Source organism: Euphorbia lathyris, chromosome 10 (assembly GCF_963576675.1).
Source record: "Euphorbia lathyris chromosome 10, ddEupLath1.1, whole genome shotgun sequence".
In the NCBI taxonomy this organism is placed as follows: Eukaryota; Viridiplantae; Streptophyta; class Magnoliopsida; order Malpighiales; family Euphorbiaceae; genus Euphorbia; species Euphorbia lathyris.
The window spans coordinates 26,980,310-27,003,078 of NC_088919.1; the positions used below are offsets into that span (position 1 = coordinate 26,980,310).

The 22,769-nt window shown below is 38.6% G+C and overlaps 1 protein-coding gene across 1 annotated transcript; it reads right to left on the reverse strand.

Annotated features, from left to right (window-relative positions):
* Positions 1 to 17,261: 17,261 nt before the first annotated feature.
* Positions 17,262 to 21,059, reverse strand: LOC136208637 (transmembrane 9 superfamily member 2). Its single transcript, XM_065999718.1, has 7 exons — positions 20,658 to 21,059; positions 20,295 to 20,335; positions 19,217 to 19,802; positions 18,987 to 19,124; positions 18,727 to 18,883; positions 18,146 to 18,630; positions 17,262 to 17,752 (listed from the first exon to the last, which is right to left on the reverse strand). Exons 1-7 carry the CDS (start codon positions 20,804 to 20,806, stop codon positions 17,533 to 17,535), a joined length of 1,776 nt encoding a protein of 591 aa, XP_065855790.1. The 5' UTR covers positions 20,807 to 21,059; the 3' UTR covers positions 17,262 to 17,532.
* Between the last annotated feature and the right edge of the window lie 1,710 nt (positions 21,060 to 22,769).

Genomic DNA, 22,769 nt, shown 5'->3' on the forward strand with positions numbered 1-22,769 from the left:
GTGTGTTTCATCACAGCAACATACTGATTCATGTGAGCGGTAGGATCCCCCGTTCCATCGAACTTCTTCATGTCTGGGAGCCGGAATTTCAAAGGCAAAGCAGTTGCCGATAAACAGTTCTTCAAATTATAAAAATCCTGACTCCCAGAGCTTCCTCCACGCAAATCCTGCACCTCCTGAGTGATGTGCTGCTTCCATTCCTCCTTCTTAGCCTTCTCCTTCTCAAGCTGCTTTCGAATATAATCCTAATAATCGTCCTCATTCCCGAAGCGGGGACTAGTGTTCACATCATTCTCAGCGTGCTTGCTTCCGTATTTGTTATCCTTAGTAGCTAGTTCAGCCAACTGGACTAAGATTGCGGCCAATTGGTCGGTGATGTTGTTCACAGAGGTCTCCAACCCAGCCACCTTCTCATCGGTCGTAGACATACTGACAGAAGACTGAGCAGATTCGGACGCCACAACTGCCGATTCGGAACTGACAATCTGTAGCTGATCAAGCTGCCTGACTAGCCGGTTACTCTCGCGGTACCAAGACCTCTTAATGGTGATGTCTGCATAAGCAACACTCGTTTCAGTATGTATGCATGATTTATATGCATGAGTCATGGTGTGTGCGTTTATTATTTTTGGATATATAAGATAAGACGAGCAAACGTTAGTCTAAATACACGTATCACAACATCTCTCTTCCACCCTTATTCCTCCACACACTCGATGGTCCAAGTCTCTTTCCTAGGATTTTGGTTTGGGGCTCACATTGCAGTCCAGGGGACGCATGATGCCGTCGATTATTGCCGAAAAAATAGATCATTCATCAAACAATACAATTCGTTTTAACGCATCAGCGTTTAGTGACTAAGATATCGACCAAATGGATTGTCCTTTCGAATAACTCGTCTTTTGTTATTTCGCGAGATGCATTAGTTCGGGTTTTGATACCCTTTGAGCGCATCTCAGATTTAGACGTGGTACGAGTTATTCTTTCAGTTCAATCGTTCGTTATTGATAATGATTCGTTCCCTTTTATTCGCGTGGGTTTGTGTCTCGATTTTTGGATTACGACGGGATCTTTTGGATCTATCGAGAGATGTAACCACGTGTTTGTTTAGTGATGATATCACTTTTGGATTTTATTTTAGGGAACAGACCCATTGCGTAACGTGTTCATTTTTAGCGTTAAGAATCCGCTTGCTCGTTTTAGCTACGTGAAAAGACGGCGAGTCTTATTCGAGCGTACGATAATCTTTCGGCTATTACCAACTTTTTATTTCTTCTAATTTACAGGATATATCATCCTAGCGTGGTTATAGAAAGTCAACGTTTCATTTAATCGCATGCTTATTCGAAGCAGGGATATTACCGTCCTTTTCACTTTGGCACGAACTGAACAAACACGCAGATCAGGCCATATTTCTTGTAGTTTTGGTAACGGTCGAAATGATTGAGCCATTAGTCAAATCCACAGTCTCGTCCATATGGTGCAATCATGTGGTTTCTTAATTCAGCTTCGTGATTTTAAACGGCGTATATACCAGTTCGAGGCACGTATTCAACGGCATTGGTTCATTTTCTTTAACTACTCTCGGGATTGACATATATCGTAGATATGGAATGATTTTGGTCGTTTTTGTTTATTTTTATTTTGCTTTTATTTTCTTAGTCACTTTTGCTGATACGTCCATTTCTCCTTAGAATAACGCAAGGTGTAACGTAAGAGCTCGTTTTTTATTCAGAAGGGACGGGTCACGTTTACGAAACTCTTTACGTTACAACGGGGTCGTTCAAAACAGAAATGTTCTTCATTTTCGTTTTGTCATAATCTCGCTTTATCCCAACGTATTTAAAGAATGTGAACAACGATCATCGTTAATATAGTCTTTTGAATCGAGATATAACTATCTTTAATACCAAACCGACTTGTACTAATACATGCTTACGTCACAACGTGTTTCCTGAACATGTGCCTTCTTCGGGACACGGAAAGGGACCAGGCGGGTCGCACAAGTTCATTCATACGAGATGACTAAGTCGTCTTTAGTTCAAACCGTTTCGGTGCTTTAGGGTAGTTTATATATCGGTTTAAGAGTATATATTAACGCATCGTTTCATTTCCTTTACATATCTTAGGATTAGACACGTATCATGGCAATTTGAAAACACGAATTGATTCATTCATCACATCAAAAATAGTAACGGGTAATCCTATGGCAACTTCTAAGGCTACTATATGCTGACACGGCTGATCGCGGGACCTCACAGGACCGCACAAATTCGCCCCTAACGAATGGATGGGGACCCTTTGGCGCCTTACTGCAAGGGGGAACTTACACTAGCCTCTTTCGAGCGACGAATGGACTCTCGCTAGAGGTTTCGCGAAAATTACCCAAAAGGTTTGCAATAATGCTTATGAATGCATACGAAAAGAAATAATACGATCCGTCCCCGTTAAGGGCTTAATACACGCCTTTCGGAATCAAATTTCTCGCTTCCCCAGCAGAGTCGCCACTTGTAGGTGCCACGGGCTCGCCCGGGCGGACCTGGAGGTGGACACCGTTGACGATAGATGCTGTGATTGGCGCCGAAAGCAACCAATCACGGAATCAAGCTGCTCGGCAGGACCGAAGATCGGAGTATGGAAGAGTCGCCACCCACGAATGGGAAATGAACACCGATCCCTTCCGGGAGACCCGTGAGGGTTCGGGAAACTTAGGTACGAGCCAAGAAGGCTAGCTCCTTTCCGGAGAAAGGCTACTAGGCACCCCGACATCGCCCGGTGATGAACCACCGGCCTCCTACTTAGCGTGTTAGGCGATAACGAACTAATCGTATATCTCTTTAAGTTTAAAATTCATTTGAAACCTTTTCTTTCTCGCTTTGAAAACCGTTTTGAGCATGTCATTGAAAGCCATTTTAGTAAAGAATCACCCATTTTGCATGAATTTAAAATATATAGGAGAGAGAGGGAGATAGAAGTAAGAATTGATTTATTTAGTGTGATTTTATGCTTCAATTTATGTGTTAATTCTAAGCTAACCTCATTCCCAAAAACAAGTTTTTATTTATGGCTCATACCTTAATCGTCGTTGGAACGATTTAGGTACGTTTCAAAACCCCGTTGATTTACATGATTTCTACTCGAATCGTCGTTGGAACGGTTCGAGCGTTTGAAAACGTGAGATAAGAAGCTTTAACAAAAAAACATGATTAAGCATACAAGTCCGTTTGTTTTTGTACAAAACCCTTTGGATAGGAAAACAATTCAAAACTTCATTATTTACAAGTAAAAAAAAACGATTTTAATTACAAGGTTCGTTTAATCCATCGTTGGAACGGAATAAGGTTTCAACACGTGATATTTTGGAAATCGTTTGAAGATGATAAAAAACCAAAAAAAAACCTTTTATTCACATTTGGAATCTCTAAAAAATCTTTAGTTTAAATAATCAAGTTGATCTTTTTGTGGTTTATTTTCCCTTTTTCACTCAATTAACCTTCACTTGAACATAATTACAACAATTAACAAATTAAGTCTAAATCCGCCCAACCCAAATACATTTGAAATATATACATATAGAAAGTCCAAAATAAGAGTGAATATACATATATATATATATATACATTTTAGTCCAAAATAATGGGTATATCTATAGGTTAAAAATAAGTAAAAACACACTATATACTAGAACTAGGTATATGTATGATAATGATAATGAAAAGTACTAAATATAGCACACTTTTATTCTAATTAAAAACATGTAAAACAATGTACAAAGTCCATAAATATAGAAAATAATATTTAGCTCAAAATAGTTTTTACACCATAAATATCAAACTAAAATTTAATAATCACAAAATCATTTATCAATTAATTATCTCAAAAATCCAAACAAGCAAAAACTATATATATATATAGTTATCATTTTACAAAAGCTAACTTAATATAAATGATATCAAAATAGGAAATAAATAGGCGTATAATGAATATTTAATAGTTATATACTTCCAAAATAATTTTAATAAATATATTACATAGCTATATACATATATACACAAGATTGAGTATCAAAAAGTTAAGAAAAAAGGGTTAAAAAGGCAATTCTAAAATTCCAGCAGCTTTAGCGACGGAAAATCCGTCGCTAAACAGCTATTACTGACAGAAACGGCAGAATTACAGAAACAGTCCAATACTTTCCAGATTTATTAAAATACTTCAAATCTAATCTATTCTATCATTTTGGGTCTCCGAACTACCCAAATTGGATCATAGTCTATAACGGAGACTCCTAAAACGATGTTTTATTTCAAAACGTTATTCGGAAATATTTTTAAAACTTATATTTACAACGTCTTAATCCCGAACTACCCTTAAATCGGGTCACGGTTCGTGTTGGGATTTTAAAACGAGTTTTTTTTATTTCAAAACAAAAACCAAACGTTTATTCAACACGAGACGGAATTTAAATAAATATGAAAAAAATAAATAAATGTGCTAAATAAATAAATAACTAACTAAATAAATAAATAAAAACTATAACATAAATAAATAAAAACGAGTCTAGTTCCTCGGATAATACCTCAAGATCGGTATCTGCGGCCAATGTCGGTCGATTCCACGAGTTATGATTTTTTGGTGTTTTTTATGATTTTGGTAAAATATTTAACTTATAGGAATTTTTGATTTTTTTTAGGAAAAAAATATTTTTCCCAAAAAAATTCACTTTCTCTCTCTAAAAAATGTCTTAGAGTGAGAAGCTCTCCAAAAAATCCCCCCCCCTTTCAAATGCATGGGGATCCGTGCCTTGTATAGGCACGGATCCCGAAGGTTGGGCGTCGCCCGACGGGAGTTGGGCGACGCCCAACTCAGGTTGGGCGGACGCCCAACCTAGGTTGGGCGAACGCCCAACAGCCGTTGGACGTTCGCCCAACAGCCGTTGGGCGTCCGCCCAACGAACGTTGGGCGTTCGCCCGACGTCGTTGGGCGTTCGCCCGACGTCGTTGGGCGTTCGCCCGACGTCGTTGGGCGTTCGCCCATCGAACATTGGGCGACGTCCATCGTGCGTCGGGCCACGCCCAACGCTCAACGGGCGACGTCCACCGTCCGACGGGCAACGCTCAACACTCAGCTCGTCGGGCGGACGCTCGACGCGTCGCGCGCCGTTATTTACGGAGCGACGATTGTTGCCGGGAGCGACGTTGGTCATTCATCGGCCGACGCTCGACCTCCGGGGCCCTCTCATTTATCGATATGACGATGAACGTGCCCGACCTTACTCAGGAGATGCTGAATTTGTTAGCGGGGCTATCACATGCCGACTCTCTAAGTTTTCCTTTGATTTTTAAATTTCCTAACTAATGGAATCAACCGCTTTAGCCGTTTATCGTGGGTTTTCGTCACAGGTCCTCCGACTCGGTGTCTACACTAGTGTTCCATCGAGAAAATAAGTGAAGTCGTTCGTCTCCTCAATTTGAGTAAAGAAGAAATGGAAACTGACCTGGTAAAGACTAATGAAATTCTGCAATATTCCCAAGCCACATTGAAACATGTCCGCTATACAAATGCTCAACGACATTTCTACGATTCGGCTTTGCTCAAAATGTACCATCAATCATATGCCAAGCTAACCGAATCCATTACTTGGATCGGGAAATCCCAGGAGTATCTCTTGAGCATGCTGAGTGCTAACATAAGGATCCCTGCTGCCACTCTAGACGATGGCATGGCTGTCTTCGACGGTCTTCGGGAGAGTACGCGTCAACTTCAGTCATACTCAGCAAAACTGGCTCGTGCTGTTCTTCACGAGACCTTTATTCCCCTTTCATCTGATGCTGGCAAAACGGGGGACAAAGAACAAGCTGATGGAACTCAGCAAATGGGGGAAGCATCCGGCAGTCAGCAACAAAGAACTGCCAAAGGAAAAGGCAAAGTTAATCCTGCTCACCAAGCTCAAGTCAACAGGAAGAAATAAGACTGTCTAGTTTTTGACTTGTAGTTTATCTGGCATGTTCTTTCATATTTTGTACTGACAATCTATCTATTTTAAGCATCTTTTCATTCAAAATTGACTTATCTATATGTGATGCTTACATGTTGTGCTATATGCTGATTTGTCTTAAATGAACAAACAAACAAAACTAAAAAGGGGACATACAAATAAAATACACTCAGTACACATTTACTTTGATATATCCTTTCATTTGGTCTGATACATGATTAAATAAGCTCAGATATAATTCTTCATAACTCTGATACCTAAACTGACCGTGTATCAAACTAAGTAAAAATATGTTCCAAATTCTGAACTCTTCTGAAAGCTGACCTAGGCTCATCTGAATTAGGTCTTGGAAAGTCTAAAATAGAACTTAGCCACTATAAGCATGTCTTAATTTTACTCGATTAAATCTTAGAAGGTTTAAAGTTAATTTAAGTCAATAGATGCAACCCTTACGGGGGAGTAACTTCAGAAGAATGAAAAATAATTCAATCATGGGGAATTTCAAAACTGAGTTCCATAATTAAATATTTTGCCAACATCAAAATGGGGGAGTTTGTTGGAACACCTTTCCACGTGATTTTGATTTGACAAAATTATTTAAGTTAATCCATGATTAAGACAATTAAATTTATGTGTTTTGATTTAATTGTACTAATGCGTTTGTTCAATGTTAAGAATAAAAATATATATATAAGAACAGGGATCAAAGTAAGACAGAACGTAGTCAGCATGATAACATAGCACGGGCTGAGTAAAAGTATAACTCAACATGAAAAGAAGGAAAGTTTTCTTCAGAACTGAAACTTGCAGATTAAGCTGACCACAGAAGCTGAGGAGAACGTAACTCGGAAATATCTTCTTTGGAACAATATTTTTCACAACGAAGCTGATCATGAAAGCTGAGTAAAAAGCAACTCAGTATCATAAATAGCAACGACCAAAGCCAACGGCTTATCAAAGTAAAGCTGAGTGCTCTTCAGGACAGCGTCAATGATCCGTTTGCTAAAAGACAAGTTCCGACAGTGATCTGCGCCAATTCAGAAGCTTTGGAATCATGCAAGGATATAGTTTCGAGACGCATGGGTCAACTGTTCTCTAGCTAAAAGACGAAACTGGCGCTAGAAGACGAACCTGCGGAAAGAAGACAAGCCTGACGCCTGCCAAAATCAGACGACATGATTGGCCTGCAAATCTGAAGCTGGCCAGAACAATGTCGCATGAAGAGCCATTTGGATCCAACGGATAATTCCGGATTCAAATGATTGTGGCCTCAGACCTCAACTATAAAAGGACAAGTTCATTCTTGGATCCTTTGCCGATTGCTGATATACAAAAAGAGAAAAATACAAAGCACATTCAAACAAGAAAAAGATCTTACACCAAACTTCCATTTCTGTGTAAAAGCTGGATTGATTTTGTAATCATCTAAAGTGTTCTTCATTTAGAAAGAACAAGTTTGTATCAATTGTAAAATTGAGAGAGTGGTGCTGAGTACTCGGTTCTAAGTACTCAGCGGTAGAGAAATCTAGGTGTTCGGTTATAGCACTTAGTAGGAGTTGAGTAGACGAATAGAGGAAGGTACTCTTGCATATTCAACTGCCTTGTAAACGGTTTGTGCTCTACCTTTAAAGAGCTCAGTATTGGATTGAAAAAGCCCGGAGGGACTCTAGGGACTGGACGTAGGCGGAGAGGCCGAACCAGGATAAGTCGTGCTGAGTAATTTCTAACTCTCTCTCAATATATATTTGTAAGTGTTGCTTGATTAAACTGCTCAGTATATAAATCATAAAAGCTGACACTGAGTAATCTGGTGCTGAGTTGGAAGCTGACCTCAAGTGTTAATTCCCAACTCATGAGTAAAACAGCTCTAGTCAGCATCTGACTAAAGCTGTCTTACACTTCTTGGCCGTGCTGACCTGGACTAAGTTAAAGTAATTAAAGAATTATCTTAAGTCATCATAATTAAGCGAAAAAGTTATAGTAGTTCCTAACCCCCCCCCCCCCTCCTTTGGAACTAATCACACGGGACCAACAATATGAACGTCTTGAGCATGAACTTCCAATGATGACTTGATGATGACTGTGGGTGAATTGAATGCTTGGAGAATTTTAGGTTTAGGATTGGGGATTGACGAATGATTTCGAATTTGAAATTGGATGAGAAACTAAATAATTGTCAACCAAAAGGGACGAATCAAGATTAAATCAACTTGGTATCACAAAAATTCAAATAATAAAAACAGAATTCAAAAGCTGAAACGGAAGATCGAAACACCGAAACGTGTATAAAAAGATTTTTGGACACGGAATTAATCGAAACGAAAGCCTAAAATCAAAATTAGGATGTTGGGAACAATAATAAAGCGAAAATTTGGACTAAAAAGGACTTTAGAATACCGAATTGAGGCTGCAAAGAAATCTGGACAGAGTGTATAAAAGAAGAACAAAGCGAAGATTATGAACTTCGAACGATGAAAAGCTTAAAAACGAACTTGAACTAAAGAAAGAAAGCTAAAAATTGCTCACTTATAGCTGGAAAAACTAAAAGAACAAGATTAAGAACTAAAAGAAAAGACTCAAAGAGTTGAAAAGAGAGAAATGTAGTTGTGCTGTTGTGTTTGTGTGTTTTTGTTGTGTTGAAATGAGGAGGGGGTGGCTCTATTTATAGTTGAAGAGGGCTAGTTTTATTGTAAACAACTCCCTAATTTCTCTCCACTAACCCTTAATTTCAGTGTATTTAGTTGGTAGTATATGGTTAAGTTAGTTAGAGTGAGCAGGTAGTTAAGTTGGTTAGAGTAAAAGTAGGGATAACAACTAACTTAACTAACTCTTTTGGCATGGGTCTGACTTCCAAGCCCAATTTCTCCTTGCATATGGATCCGAATTAGGTCCATGAACACATCACGGATTTCTTGGGATGTCTAGTTTATGAAACACTCAACCTCATGTGAAAATGCATTCGTTTGATACCTCAAATAGTTCGTTGAAGTGACGTTGGTACGGCAGACACGTACTCTAACTTTCGAAACTTGTTTCTCTTTCCATATTGACCCTAATTAGGCTCACGAACACATCACGGATTCCCCGGGATGTCTAGTTTTTGGATCACTTATCCTTGTAGAAAAATTCATCCGTTTGATTCATCAAATGGTCCGTGGAAGTGATGTTGGTACTGCTAGAAATAGGGTTTTTTTGCCCCTTTTCTTTTTGCTCTTCTTTTCCTTTGTCTGGAGGCCAGCTCGCCGAGCTCGGAGTGTCAGCTCACCTAGTTGGACCTCAGTAGCCCATTTGGGGATGCTCGTTCTCCAGCTCGCTGAGCTGGAGGCCAGTAGCACCGAGGGGACGTTTTTTTTTATTTTTCGAATTTTCTTTTATTTACTATTTTCTTTTATATTTATTAATAAAAATTACAACATGCTAAATATATAAAATTTATTTTATGGGCCAACAAATACGTTGACATATTTCAAATTATTTTAAGTTTTATTTATCCATTATATATTTAAGCTTCAAGTTGATAAAAAAAAATAACAAACCCAAAGTTGTTTTTATTTTATATATATATATATAATTTATAAAATTAATTATGAATATTTAATATATATAAATATTATTTATTTATTTATTACGTCATCCGGTTCGACCAATCAACCAATCAGAGTCATCCGGTCTGACCAAATAACCCATGAGCCAGTTATAAATTCGGTTTGTTCCGATTCTGATAACATTATATATATGATTTATTACAAACAACATATATGATGCCAACCTTGAGCAATTTTCCTCTTATATGTTTCTCCTTGTATAATGAGATTAATTCTTCCATTATGGCGAATGAATATATCAAATCTATATCATTTTCATACTTAAAAACTACATCATATATTTAGTCTACTTCGTTCAGAATTCATATCTTCATGAGGACAACCACCAACATCAACAACTACTCATCAATTTTCCTTTAGATAACTTAGCTTCTCTACCGTAGTTTTTTTAACAGAAGGACATGAACTATTGTATTTATATATAACCACCTACGCTAATTGAGAAAGTGCAAATCCAAGGAAAACAAAAAGTAGAGAAAGAAGCAAAGTTGATAAGTTAGCCGTGCAATAAAATTGGATTGATTTTTTATTTCAAATTTTGAGTTGGTTATTGTAGCATGGAGTAAGTTATAGGGTTGGTTGAGGCAAACCACCATTCACCCTAACCTAATTCTCCAACCCCCCCTATGTAAATATCAGAAACGAATAATGAATTTTGAGTAAGGAAAAATTGTGGACAATTTTTTTGATGAAATTTTCATTACTCTCCTCTCGCTTTTTTTTTTTTTTTTTTTTTGAAAAATGAAAGAATAATTTATTAAGGTTCCAAATGGAGAACATAACAAATAAATGATGGTGGAACAGATCTCCACTCACCACAATCAGCCTCATAAACAGACGTTCTAGCTAGACTATGGACTACCTGATTCGTTGATCGTTTAATAAATACTAAAGAAAGAAGAGTTATATTCCGAGCAAGGGATTTACAATCTTCAATGATTAAACCAAACGGAGACTCAAAGCAACTAATACTATGAAAAGCAAATACCAGCTGTTGAGATTCAGATTACATAGCTACATTTGTTAACCGCTTGGATTTAAGCCAGCTAAAAGCTTCACGAAAACTAAGGGCTTCAGCTAATAGGGGATCCGAGAGTCCTGCAACAATTCCATTTTTTGCTCGTAAGAAGGTACTCACAGAATCCCGCAATACTAACCCCAAAACCAAGTATGTTGTTGCTGAACATGGTCGCACCGAAATTTAATTTGAGAGTTCCCAATGACAGGGGAGACCACCGAACCGCTGCTTTGGTGCTCGTGGGAAGGGAGTTACACAATACCTGAGCCGACCTCCATTTTGACAGTAGAGTTGTAGCATTGATGTATAGAATTCCAGGTTCCTCCATCACATTTCTCCAAACTAGATTGTTATGGTTACACCATAACGACCAGCTAACCATTGCAGCTTCTGCTAACAGCTGCACATCACCCCGTTGATCTAATAATTGCCAGAATTGAGCAAAATTTCTGACCGTCGAGCTAAGATCTACACAACTAGCATAGTTCCATGTGCGTCGAGCATTTACACACATCAGTGCGTGAAACAAATCATCCTCATCAGAATGACACTGTGGACAGGTACTATCAATTTGTAAATGAAGTTGACACAGACGAACTCGAGTTGGGATCCAATTATTTAGTGCTTGCCAAATAAAGGTTCTCGCTTTTGGGGGAATAGCCAGTCGCCACAGCCTCGACCAAACTTCTACTAAAATAGTCCCGACCCCCATATTCAACTCTTCGTGACTTCTGTAGCCCAATTTGACAGTGTATAAGCCTTTAGAGTTGCCATTCCACCACCAGGCATCTTCTACTTCATGAATACTTAGGGGTACCTGTTCAATTAATTCCCTATCCCTTCGAGAAAATAAATCTTCCAGAATACCAGGATCCCAAGCCTTTTGGTCTAATGACAGCAAACTGCTTACTGTTTTATCCTTAAGCCCTGGTAATAGGATTGATTCTATTTTTGGATTATCAACATCAGGGAGCCAAGGGTCGGCCCAGATCCTAGTCGAGGTTCCATTTCCAATCAGACGTTGAGCCTTCTGTTTGATCAAGGGTTGAGCCGCGAGAACACTACGCCATACGAAGCTGGGGTTGGTGTTGATAGTGGCATCCAGGAATGACGAATTGGGGTAATACCGTGCTTTGAAGACTCGAGCGACCAACGAATCAGGTTTGGATAATAGACGCCAACCCTGCTTCCCGAGCAGCACTAAATTAAAAAGATGAAGGCGTTTAAACCCCATAACTCCCAACTGTTTTGGTAAACACAGACCCTACCATGACTTCTAATGAATTCTCTTCCCCATATTGTTGGTTCCCCACCAAAAAGCATTAAGACGCCGCTCCAGTTCCTCACACAAGGTCTAGGGTAGTAAGAAAAGACTCATTGCATAGGTAGGGACGACTTGGAGCACGGATTTAACCATGATTTCTTTGCCCGCCTTAGATAGGTGTCTTGACTTCCAACTGCAGATCCTTTTCTGAAGCATGACCTCTAGGTACCTGAACACTTCCACACGCTGACGCCCTATAACCGAAGGCAACCCCAAGTACTTCCCAACTTTCTGATTCTGCGATACTCTCAGGCTTCTACTCAGAGAACTGCATATCTCCAGATGAACGTTCTTGCTAAAGGTAATAGAGGATTTGTCAAAATTGATTTTCTAACCCGAGGCTCTTTCATATTTTGTTAAACATTCCTTAATAATATCACACTCGTCATGTGTAGCCCTGGAGAACATATATCTATCGTCGGTGAAAAATAGATAGGATATAGCAAGGGCTGATCTGGCAACTTTGCACCCATGAATTAGACTCTGAGATTCACATTGCTTTATGTATGGTGACAAACCTTCAGCAAAAATGAGGAATAGGTAAGGGGAGATGGGATCCCCCTGCCTGAGGCCTCTCTGCGGGATAATAGGACCCATTTGGTGCGATCCACTCTAAATATTGTACCGAACCTTGGTTACGCACTACATAATCAACTTTATCCATGCTTCTTCAAATCCAAGCCTTCCGAGCATCAACTTCAAAAATTGCCACTCCACTCTATCATACGCTTTAGACATGTCGAGTTTAAGAGACGCCACTCCTACCTTTCCTTGAGTTTTTCGGTTTAGATAGTGATTAACCTCAAAGGCAACCATAACTGTGTCAGATATTAATCTCCCCGGGATAAAGGCACTTTGTTGCTCTGATATTAGTTCTGACAGAACTAATTTTAACCTATTCGCTATAGCTTTTGAGATGATTTTGTAGATGACGTTACATAGCGCTATAGGTCGAAGATCGGCTGTTGTCTCAGGTTTGGCTTTTTTAGGAATGAGGATCAAAGTCGTCTCGTGTATTTCCTCCGAAAAAGTGCTTGAACTGAGCCAGTTTAGACTGAGTGACCTGCTCCCCAACAATGCTCCAAAAACGTTGGTAAAAAAGAAGGGATTAAACCCATCCGGTCCTGGACTCTTATCGGGATGCATTGAGAAAACCGCATTTTTGATCTCTTCCTGGGTAAACGGAGCATTTAATTATTTATTTATATCAGCAGATACTCTAGGCTGGAGAAGAAAAAATATCACGGAAATAATCCACGAGTACCCCATCCAAGCCAGATTGCCAATCGACCCACTCCCCCTTAGGGTTTCGCAATTGACGTGGAGAATTTTCTTTTTTCTGTTTGATGCAGCTGTGTGAAAAAAAATGGGTGTTAAGGTCCTCGGCCTATAACCAGTGTTGTTTCGACCTTTGCTTCTAGTATCGTTCTTGCTGATGAAGTAATTCTTCTAGTTGTTGCCTTGCTATGAGATAATTTTGCTGGTTTCGAACACCTCTTTTTTACCGTAGTTGACGAAGTCGACTTTTACACTCAAGGAGTTTCTCCTTGAATTGATTACGTAGGCTAACTCCCCACTCCAGGAGAGAATCTCCACAGCTCTTCAATTTGCACATCAGCGAGTCCTCGTAAGAAGAATTCCAGCCTGCCTGAATTCGCTCTGTGCAATCAGCCTCTTTGCTCCAGTTGTTTTCGAAACAAAAATTGTGAGACCTGTTGTTGTATTGCTTACACAATCGAAGCACAAGTGCTGAATGGTCAGATGTGGGGGCTTCTACATTCAAAACGATCGCCATAGTGAGCTGATGCAAGACCCCGGTCCAATTTCTCCTCTACAAAATGCAAAGACCCCCTACATTTCTCCCAGGTATAAGGATGCCCCTCCATCCGGACTTCCGATAGCTCACACTTGTCATCTGTCTCGCCAAAACCCCTCAAAAGGTGTGTTGGGTGTTGATGAAAGCCACTTTTTTCTTCCTGAAACAATAAGTCGTTAAAATCCCCAAGTACTAACCAAGGAAGAAGGGATCGTACCTTTAGACTTTTTAGTAAAGCCCAGGAATCTTTCCTCTGGTTTCTTTCTAGGAAACCATAAAAACCAGTAAAACACCATCTCAGATTGTCTTGTAATACCAATTATGTATCAATATGGTTTCTGGAATAGCTGAGTAAATTCATCACTACCTCCTCGCTCTAGAAGATGGCCAAACCTCCTCCAAAATTAACCGGATCAACCACAAACATGCTTGTAAACAGTACAAACATGCTTGTAAACAGTACAAACATGCTTGTAAATTCATCACTACCTCCTCGCTCTCAGATGTGGGGGCTTCTACATTCAAAACAGTCGCCATAGTGAGCTGATGCAAGACCCCGATCCAATTTCTCCTCTACAAAATGCAACGACCCCCACCTTTCTCCCAAGTATAAGGATGCCCCTCCATCCGGACTTCTGATAGCTCACACTCGTCATCTTTCTCGCCAAAACCCCTCAAAAGGTGTGTTGGGTGTCGATGAAAGCCACTTTTTTCTTCCTGAAACAATAAGTCGTTAAAATCCCCAAGTACTAACCAAGGAAGAGGGGACCGTACCTTTAGACTTTTTAGTAAAGCCCATGAATCTTTCCTCCGGTTTCTTTCTGGGAAACCATAAAAACCAGTAAAACACCATCTCAGATTGTCTTGTAATACCAATTCTGTATCAATATGGTTTATGGAATAGCTGAGTAAATTCATCACTACCTCCTCGCTCTAGAGGATGGCCAAACCTCCTCCAAAATTAACCGGATCAACCACAAACATGCTTGTAAACAGTACAAACATGCTTGTAAATTCATCACTACCTCCTCGCTCTCAGATGTGGGGGCTTCTACATTCAAAACAGTCGCCATAGTGAGCTGATACAAGACCCCGATCCAATTTCTCCTCTACAAAATGCAACGACCCCCACCTTTCTCCCAGGTATAAGGATGCCCCTCCATCCGGACTTCCGATAGCTCACACTTGTCATCTGTCTCGCCAAAACCCCTCAAAAGGTGTGTTGGGTGTCGATGAAAGCCACTTTTTTCTTCCTGAAACAATAAGTCGTTAAAATCCCCAAATACTAACCAAGGAAGAGGGGACCGTACCTTTAGACTTTTTAGTAAAGCCCATGAATCTTTCCTCCGGTTTCTTTCTGGGAAACCATAAAAACCAGTAAAACACCATCTCAGATTGTCTTGTAATACCAATTCTGTATCAATATGGTTTATGGAATAGCTGAGTAAATTCATCACTACCTCCTCGCTCCAGAGGATGGCCAAACCTCCTCCAAAGTTAACCGGATCAACCACAAACATGCTTGTAAACAGCAACTGTTTTTTTAATACTTCTAACTTCTTACGATTGCACTTTATTTCCATAAGAAAAACTACCACGAGTTTGAAACAGACCACCAAGTCCGATAGCATACGAAATGCCCGGAGGTTACCCAAGCCCCGACAGTTCCAACTGAGGATGCTCATTGGATTTAGCGGACCTGATCCTCAAGTCTCGCCTTATCCCCATTACTTGGTTTTCCACCTTTTACGTCACACTCCATGGGTAGGGTAGTGTAACCACCAGTTTGCACCTTTGTGTGATTCTGGACTTGTTCTTGCCTTCTTCTTTTGCTTTTAGCCAACAACTACACCTTCCTCTGATTCTTTTGAAATAGTGGAAATTACTTCTAAAACCTTTGGCACTTGCTTGACCTTTCCATTGATAATTCATTCTGAACCGGCTGAAGCAACTCAGTATTCTGTTTACTGCCTACCGCAATACCGACAGGTCCAAGTCCTGATAAGAGGAATTTGGATTGTGGTAATGATTGGGAACGCCTTGTAGGTGCCCGGAGCCATGCCCCCATAGTATCGAACTGTAGCCTCAGGATTTTCAATGTCTAGGAGTTTGCTGCAATGTCTTTCAGCGTGACCTAGCCTTCCACAGTAGAAACAGAACGTGGGAAGCCGTTCATACTTAAAATTTATCCAGGAGAACTCCCTACCAGCTTTACTTATCTTCATCTTACGTTTAAGTGGTAGATGCACATTGATACTGGCCCTGGTCCTCATATACATTCTATCAACACTGTTGAAATTATTCTGATCTGCTTCGACGAAGACCCCTATGAAATTGCCAGTACTCGTTGCAACTTTATTTGACATAAAACCTAGCGGGAGGTCATGCGCCTGAACCCAAACATCAGCTTTGTCAAGGACCATCAGATTGGGATCCTGTCCTTCTTTTTGAACTTCTACAACAAGCATATTCTAATCAAAAGTCCATGGACCTCCCTTTATAACCCTGTCGCGCTCTAAGGGGTGGAAGAACTCAAACTTGAAACGATTTAGGCTAAGTTCAGTAATACAGAGACCTCGAGCAGGTCTCCAAAGATCAGCCAATACGTTTTTCATTATCAAAACTTTTATTGGTTTGTCGGTGAGGAAACTACCAATGATACTCCAAAATGGCGACCGAACAATTGGTTGAACATCCTCAACCTGTAACACCAACCCCGACTCCTGTCCAACGTGACCTGCGCAGCTTGGTCGATGATAGAGTCCATTACCAAAGAGAAAGATGAAGGATAAACGGTAATCAAAGCGAAAACGCACACACATATTATGGATGGGATAACCGAAACACAAACACCAGCAAATAGGATTTACGAGCCCTAGGAGATACCTAGTACAGCACGTCAATACGACGAGACATACTCTCCTCTCGCTAATACACGAAATAAAGTCAATCTAAATAAATCATTAGAATCAAAACTCTTTTCATGTTTACCTATTAAATATTTTACTTAATCTAAATAATTTATTAATTATCTTTTCAACCATATTGGAGTCAATTTTGAATTTTATTCAATTTTTTTAGTCTGATCAAATTTGAAAAACTTGTACTTTAAGAAAAAACAAAACCTTTTAAAAAACATCTTTTACCTAATTTTTTAATATATTTTAAAAAACATTAAAATTATACATTTACAAAACACATTATTTTGAAACTTATGTAATTTATCCCATTAAAAAAGATAAAAAAAAAAAAAAAAGTAAAAATAAGGGTAGATATTAAAAACAATTAAATTTAAAAAGAGAACTCTATTGCTTACTCGTAAAATTAAAACTAGACTTGTTTTTTCAGTCCCCACACCTCCAGTACTGTTGTCAACAGGGCAGTTCTATACAACGGAAAACAGGACAAAAGGCAGATTAAAGATCTTTATATGCAGCAGAAGCAGATCATATCAAAAGGGAGTAAATGCTTATGACAAAGACCACACCCGTGTAACCATTGGAGGAAAAAAAAAACAAGGCTTTGTAATCATCTAGTATGAAATTAAACATTATAACAAAGACCACACCCGTGTAACCATTCCTCCTTCGATACAAAAGCATATATCATTAAAACAAATCCGAAGTCAAAAGGTTCACGGGTGGCAATACAAAAGGCCAGGGTAGATTGGTTCAAGGTCCTCGCCTAGCCTTTATCGGTCTTGTATAACAAAAATTATAGATCTTTCTCTCATACAGTTAGCGGACAGCAAATACCAAGAACCAGCCCAGCTAACTACTCACACTTAATTGATCTGTATATGTGGCGAACAAAAAACAGGGATGCATTGAAACCAACTGTACCAAGCATGAGGAAGAACCCATAACATACGCAAGCCATATATCCAAAGAAGAAAGAGGTTTGCATGAATCCAGACATATCTGACCGTGCGTAGTAGTAATACAGGCAGTAAGCATAGATAAACAACCCAGTTGATCCACCGCAGAGAAAAGACCTGCGACAATCAAAACCTTCTTTCAAAAAACTGGCACGCATCACATTTAAATTGTACAACTTGAGCCTAACTGAAAATACCAATGACAACTTATTCAAGTTGCATATATCAAATAAGTCATAAGAAATCGAAAATAGAAGTAGAATTATCCACAATATACTCAACTATGATTGACTAATATGTTAGTTCTGCTAAATTCAATGCACACTAATAATTAAGAATTGAATCCTAAGAAGAATGCATGAGAACAATCAGAAGTTCCTTTAGCAAAGAAGAAGGCAGCATTATATAAGCCTACTGGAAGAAATCATAAAACTGCCAAGTGTTGGCAAGCCAAGTAGTGGAGCAAAATACCAACAAAAGAAACAAAAAAGATCGGGAAAACTTATATACCTCCACCACCATTCATGATCTTCAGCAGCAAGTTGGAAGTAAGTCAAAGCCACAGTTATAAAAGCTGTGACAATCAGAAGAATAATGAAGACAATAAACAGGATGCTATAGATGGTGTAAATCCTGTGACCCCACACGCTAGCAAATATATAATATAGCTCAATGTAGATAGCACTGAAGGGTAGAAAACCAGCCATTGCCATCTGAGGCAGAGCACTCCTGTACCAAGGCAATTGTGGGATCTCGCGAGGATATTTTGTAGTTCGGCAAGGGGCTTGAAACTCAGTCTTGCTATTTTTGCCAGCAATACCACCCAATACAAGCAATGGTGATGTTACCAATGTCCATATAAGGACTATTACCACAATGGTACCAAATGGCAACGCAGCAGTTGCACTATAAGCAATGGCAACAGTGTTGAGAAAGCAGAAAGTGATGAACAACGGGGCACAGAAAAGGCATCCTGTCAGCAAAAGATTCCTCACCTGTCAAATCACAAAATATATATTTACTCAACTTGATAAATCTTCCCCTAGAAATAATCACATTAATGCAACCGAAAACGCCAGTATAAAGCATACCCAGTTCTTTCCTTCAAGTTGACAATAGAAGGAGGTTGCAATATATCCAGCAATTCCCGAAGTAAGTGCATATATGACCACCAGTGCCGTAAATAGAGCTCCCCGGTTGTAGGGATAAAAAACGCCAACCAAAGCAAGCATGAAAATAAATAAAGTTCTGGAATGCATAAGACGGAAACTAATTAACATAGAAAAGAGGTGACAATGACATAATATAGTAAGCATCGTGCATTACAACAAGTCATGAATGGGTTGCTTACAGAGTGAACAACTGGGTTCCAGAACCAAGGGCAGCAGCAAACAAAGACTTGTACTTTGGGAACCTAAAGACATCACCATGAATGTACTTCCATCCAGTCTCTTCCTGATCAACAGCTGCTTCTTCATCTTGTGCATACCTTGAACACGTCAAATGATTTAAATATATGAATATATGAACATATTCACAAGTACTTGAGTGAATTTATTCACATTCTCCAATAAGTCTTACCTCATGAAGTCATTCTTTAGGACACGCATAAGAATTGTAGCAAGAAAACCAGTCAAAAGAAGTACAGTCACACATGAGTTTATAATTGAGAACCAATGAATTTCCAAGTGATGAGGCAGTGAAGAGGATAGTGAGTACTTCTCCATTCTCTTGTCAAAGGGAGTATCTGTTTCCTTCCATTTCACAGTATAAACGAACTCCACATCAACTTCCTTGTCTTCAGTCAGATCCAATAATGTGTGTGGATCCATTCGGGTATTTATTTCAATCACACGGTCCTTATTGTAAAGGATATCAAATTGGATATGCTTATAAAGGAAGTATTTGTATTCACTTGGGTCATCTTTGCCTTCCTTCTCAGCCTTTCCTATGAATCCCCATATAGGCAAATCATCATAATACATTTGAAAGTAGTAATCTTTGTCAACAGCAGATCTGAACTTAGCAACGTCTTCCTTTGTAAGCTTCTTCTGACAAACAACAGCAGTGTCCTTCTCTTCTCGAAAGTTGAGTTTATAGGGCGCACTAACTAGACGGTCTCCATTCAACACCTCACCAAGAGCTTCTGTTTTCTCTTTCAGGTGCTCTGTCATTAATATTCACTCGGCAATCAAAAAGAGAAAATGACAAAAAAAAAAAATCACATCCGACCAAAAATTTGACCCCAAAGGTTCAGTAATTCATAGTATGCCCTCTTTTTGAGCTTGAATATCTAGTATAAAATATGTGAATGAGCACCATATCAATTAACCCAGATATAAACTCAATGCAAAATGACAATAACTTCAAAGTGGAAAAAAAAAATCATTGAGTTCATATAGGTGTTAGCAATCACATTTTTTTTTAAATGCAGTCGAACAAATTGAATACGGGAATTAAAAGTTTGAATAGGTTCCTCTATTGGTTAAAAGAGGATACTAATAAAAAAAAGTTTCGGTGATTGAAAATACAAAGATACAAAAAAAACTGGGTAAATTACACCCATGGCCACTGAACTTTGCATTTCTTAATGTGTAGTTTACCCCAAAAAAAACTACATAAGCGCACAATGTAAAAGTGAAGAGTGGAGATAATAAACCTGGAATACAGAAGGGCAGATCAAAATAGCGATACGTTTCACTGGAAATTCAGAAAATAAACAATATCAGCATCCTCAAAATTCACAATTGAACATCAACCAATTCAAGAAATCAACAAATGACTAAAAACAACATACTCTAGTCAATATCCAGAAATGAGAAAGATGAATCATAAGGTTATGTAAAATATTATTTTTCAATTGAGTTTCAAAATTGAAAACCTAGTTCTACATACAGATAATGAAAATAGGAAACCAATCACCCAATCAGATCTATTAAAGTAACATGATAACAATGTAGAATATAAGGCAGTGAGAGCCAGAGTATCTGGAGGAGTGGGAAAAGGGCAGATCTAGAGTTACCTGGGATTGTGAAAGGGGCCAACCTTGTTGGCATAAAGTGGAACGGTATCGCCTTCCTTGTAGCGGTGATTGGAGGCGTCCGATCTGACATGGGTGGATGAGGAAGCGACTAGAAAGGAGAGGAGGAGAAGAGTGAAAGGATTAGACATGGAAATTGGTTAAGCTTCTCCCTTATTCTTCTTCTTCTTCTTCCTCGAGGCAGAGAGGGGTGGAGCAAGGAGGAGGAGGAGGAAATAGGAGCGAGAATAGTTATGTAGAAATAGCCATTACTTGAAAATTACTCGAAGTAAGGTATACTTAAGCTTTCATGCTCAGCCTATGCAGATCTCTAGACATAGACGCGGTGGAAATTGGAAAAATCCTAATAAATGAATCACAGTAGATCCAGTTCTTTTTATTTTATTTGAAATTCGTTCCTGTTGCTTTTAGCGTTGTTCACCAACATCAAATTGAATTTATAATTTTTTTTTTTTTTTTGGAAAGGGAAAGAAAAAAACAACAAAAACCAACACCTAATCCGGGATTAGTCTAGGGAAGCTAACCCCCACCCGATCATCAGACAGAAACGAACAAAGGAAGTTCGGAGGAGAAGAGAAGGTTGAAATTCCCGGCATTCTTTCATGGCCCTCCGCAGCAAGGCGATCTGCCACCCTATTCTGCTCCCTGTACACATGACAAAAGGAGATTGTATCGAATGAAAAACACAATCTTCTGATCTCTTTAACAAGGTTTTGGCTACTCAAGCACATAGCTTTGTTGTTAGCAATCATATTAACTGCTTCAAGGTTGTCAGAATCCACGAGCAGTCTTTTCAGCAGGTCAATGGCCAATCTAAGTCCAGAGAAGATACCCCAGAGCTCAGCAGAAAAGGAAGAGCTCATCCTTAGATTCTGAGTAAAGCCAGACACCCAATTACCCCTAGCATATCTCAGAACCCCTCCAGCCGCAATTCTGCCATCCACAAGACACGAGCCATCGGTATTTAATTTCACAATCCCTTCCCCCAGTCTACTCCAACCTAAAAGATGCTCAACAGATCTCTGACTAGTATTGGCTAAATAATCCCCTTTGAAGCTATTGATAATAGTGTTAATTTTCAGGGCCGATTCTGAGATTTTAGAGGCCCGGGGGCGAATTACTAAATGAGGCCCTAATAAATAAGTGGAAAAAAAAAGTAGAAAAGTAAATTGTATAAAAGAAAATTATTTAAAAATGACACTTTTTTTTGTTACATTTAACAAAATATCTAATAAAAACATTTTATATTGCTTTAAGTACCCAATTTCTTATACAAAATGATGTCTATGAGCATTTCTAGAAGTAAATTTCTTTAAATTTAATAAATTATGAAATAGTTCTAATAGATTTTATGTTCTTTACGATATAAAGCATGATAACATAAAAATGAAAAACCAAATGTAAAAATCACATCATTTAACGAGGTTTAGCGTCTAAGTTCTTGAAATTGGAAGATTTTGATAAGTTTTTCCCAAATTGCTTTTGAAGACCGAGTAAATCAATCTGATAGAGTTTCTCAAAGACAACAAAAAATGCTATTAGTAATTGGAAGTTTCACAGTGAGGTGATTAGAAAACAAAATTGATTATATAGTTGATGAATTGAGAAGATGAACCGAGGATGTAGGATAATATTACTGTTTAATATTCTTTGAGATTGGAGTGTGATTAAAAAAGGGAAAGAGAAATTATAAATTTTTGTTGGGATTGATAGGTGGGAAAGATAATTATAGAAAAACTTTGAGATAAATTAGAGAGTTGATGCCCAAAGTTTTTATTAGAAAATTTGGAAAGAATCCGAGATAAATTAGGGAATTTAGAAAAACTATTTAATAACTAATACCAACGTTTTTTATTTGGAAAAACTAATTTGGAAAAAATCTAATGCCAATGTTTTTAACCAACTATAATTTTTTTTAACCAACTATAATATAATCAAGTTTTTATTATATAATGCCAATGTTTTTAACCAACTATAATTTTTTTTTTACTTTAATCTAATGCTCAGGGACGGGCCTGTTAATTTTCTTGGAGAAATAATCAGGTAGATTAGGAATCACTATAGTTTTTTCTCCAAACACCTCAGTATTCCTCC

Excerpts from the sequence above, each read along its gene's own strand:
- LOC136208637 (XM_065999718.1), bottom strand. The coding sequence starts at position 20,806 with ATGTCTAATCCTTTCACTCTTCTCCTCCTCTCCTTTCTAGTCGCTTCC. Across the intron at positions 18,884-18,986 it reads GGAACCCAGTTGTTCACTCT|AACTTTATTTATTTTCATGC; the intron begins GTAAGCAACCCA and ends TATGCATTCCAG. Across the intron at positions 18,631-18,726 it reads AACTTGAAGGAAAGAACTGG|GTGAGGAATCTTTTGCTGAC; the intron begins GTATGCTTTATA and ends GTGATTTGACAG.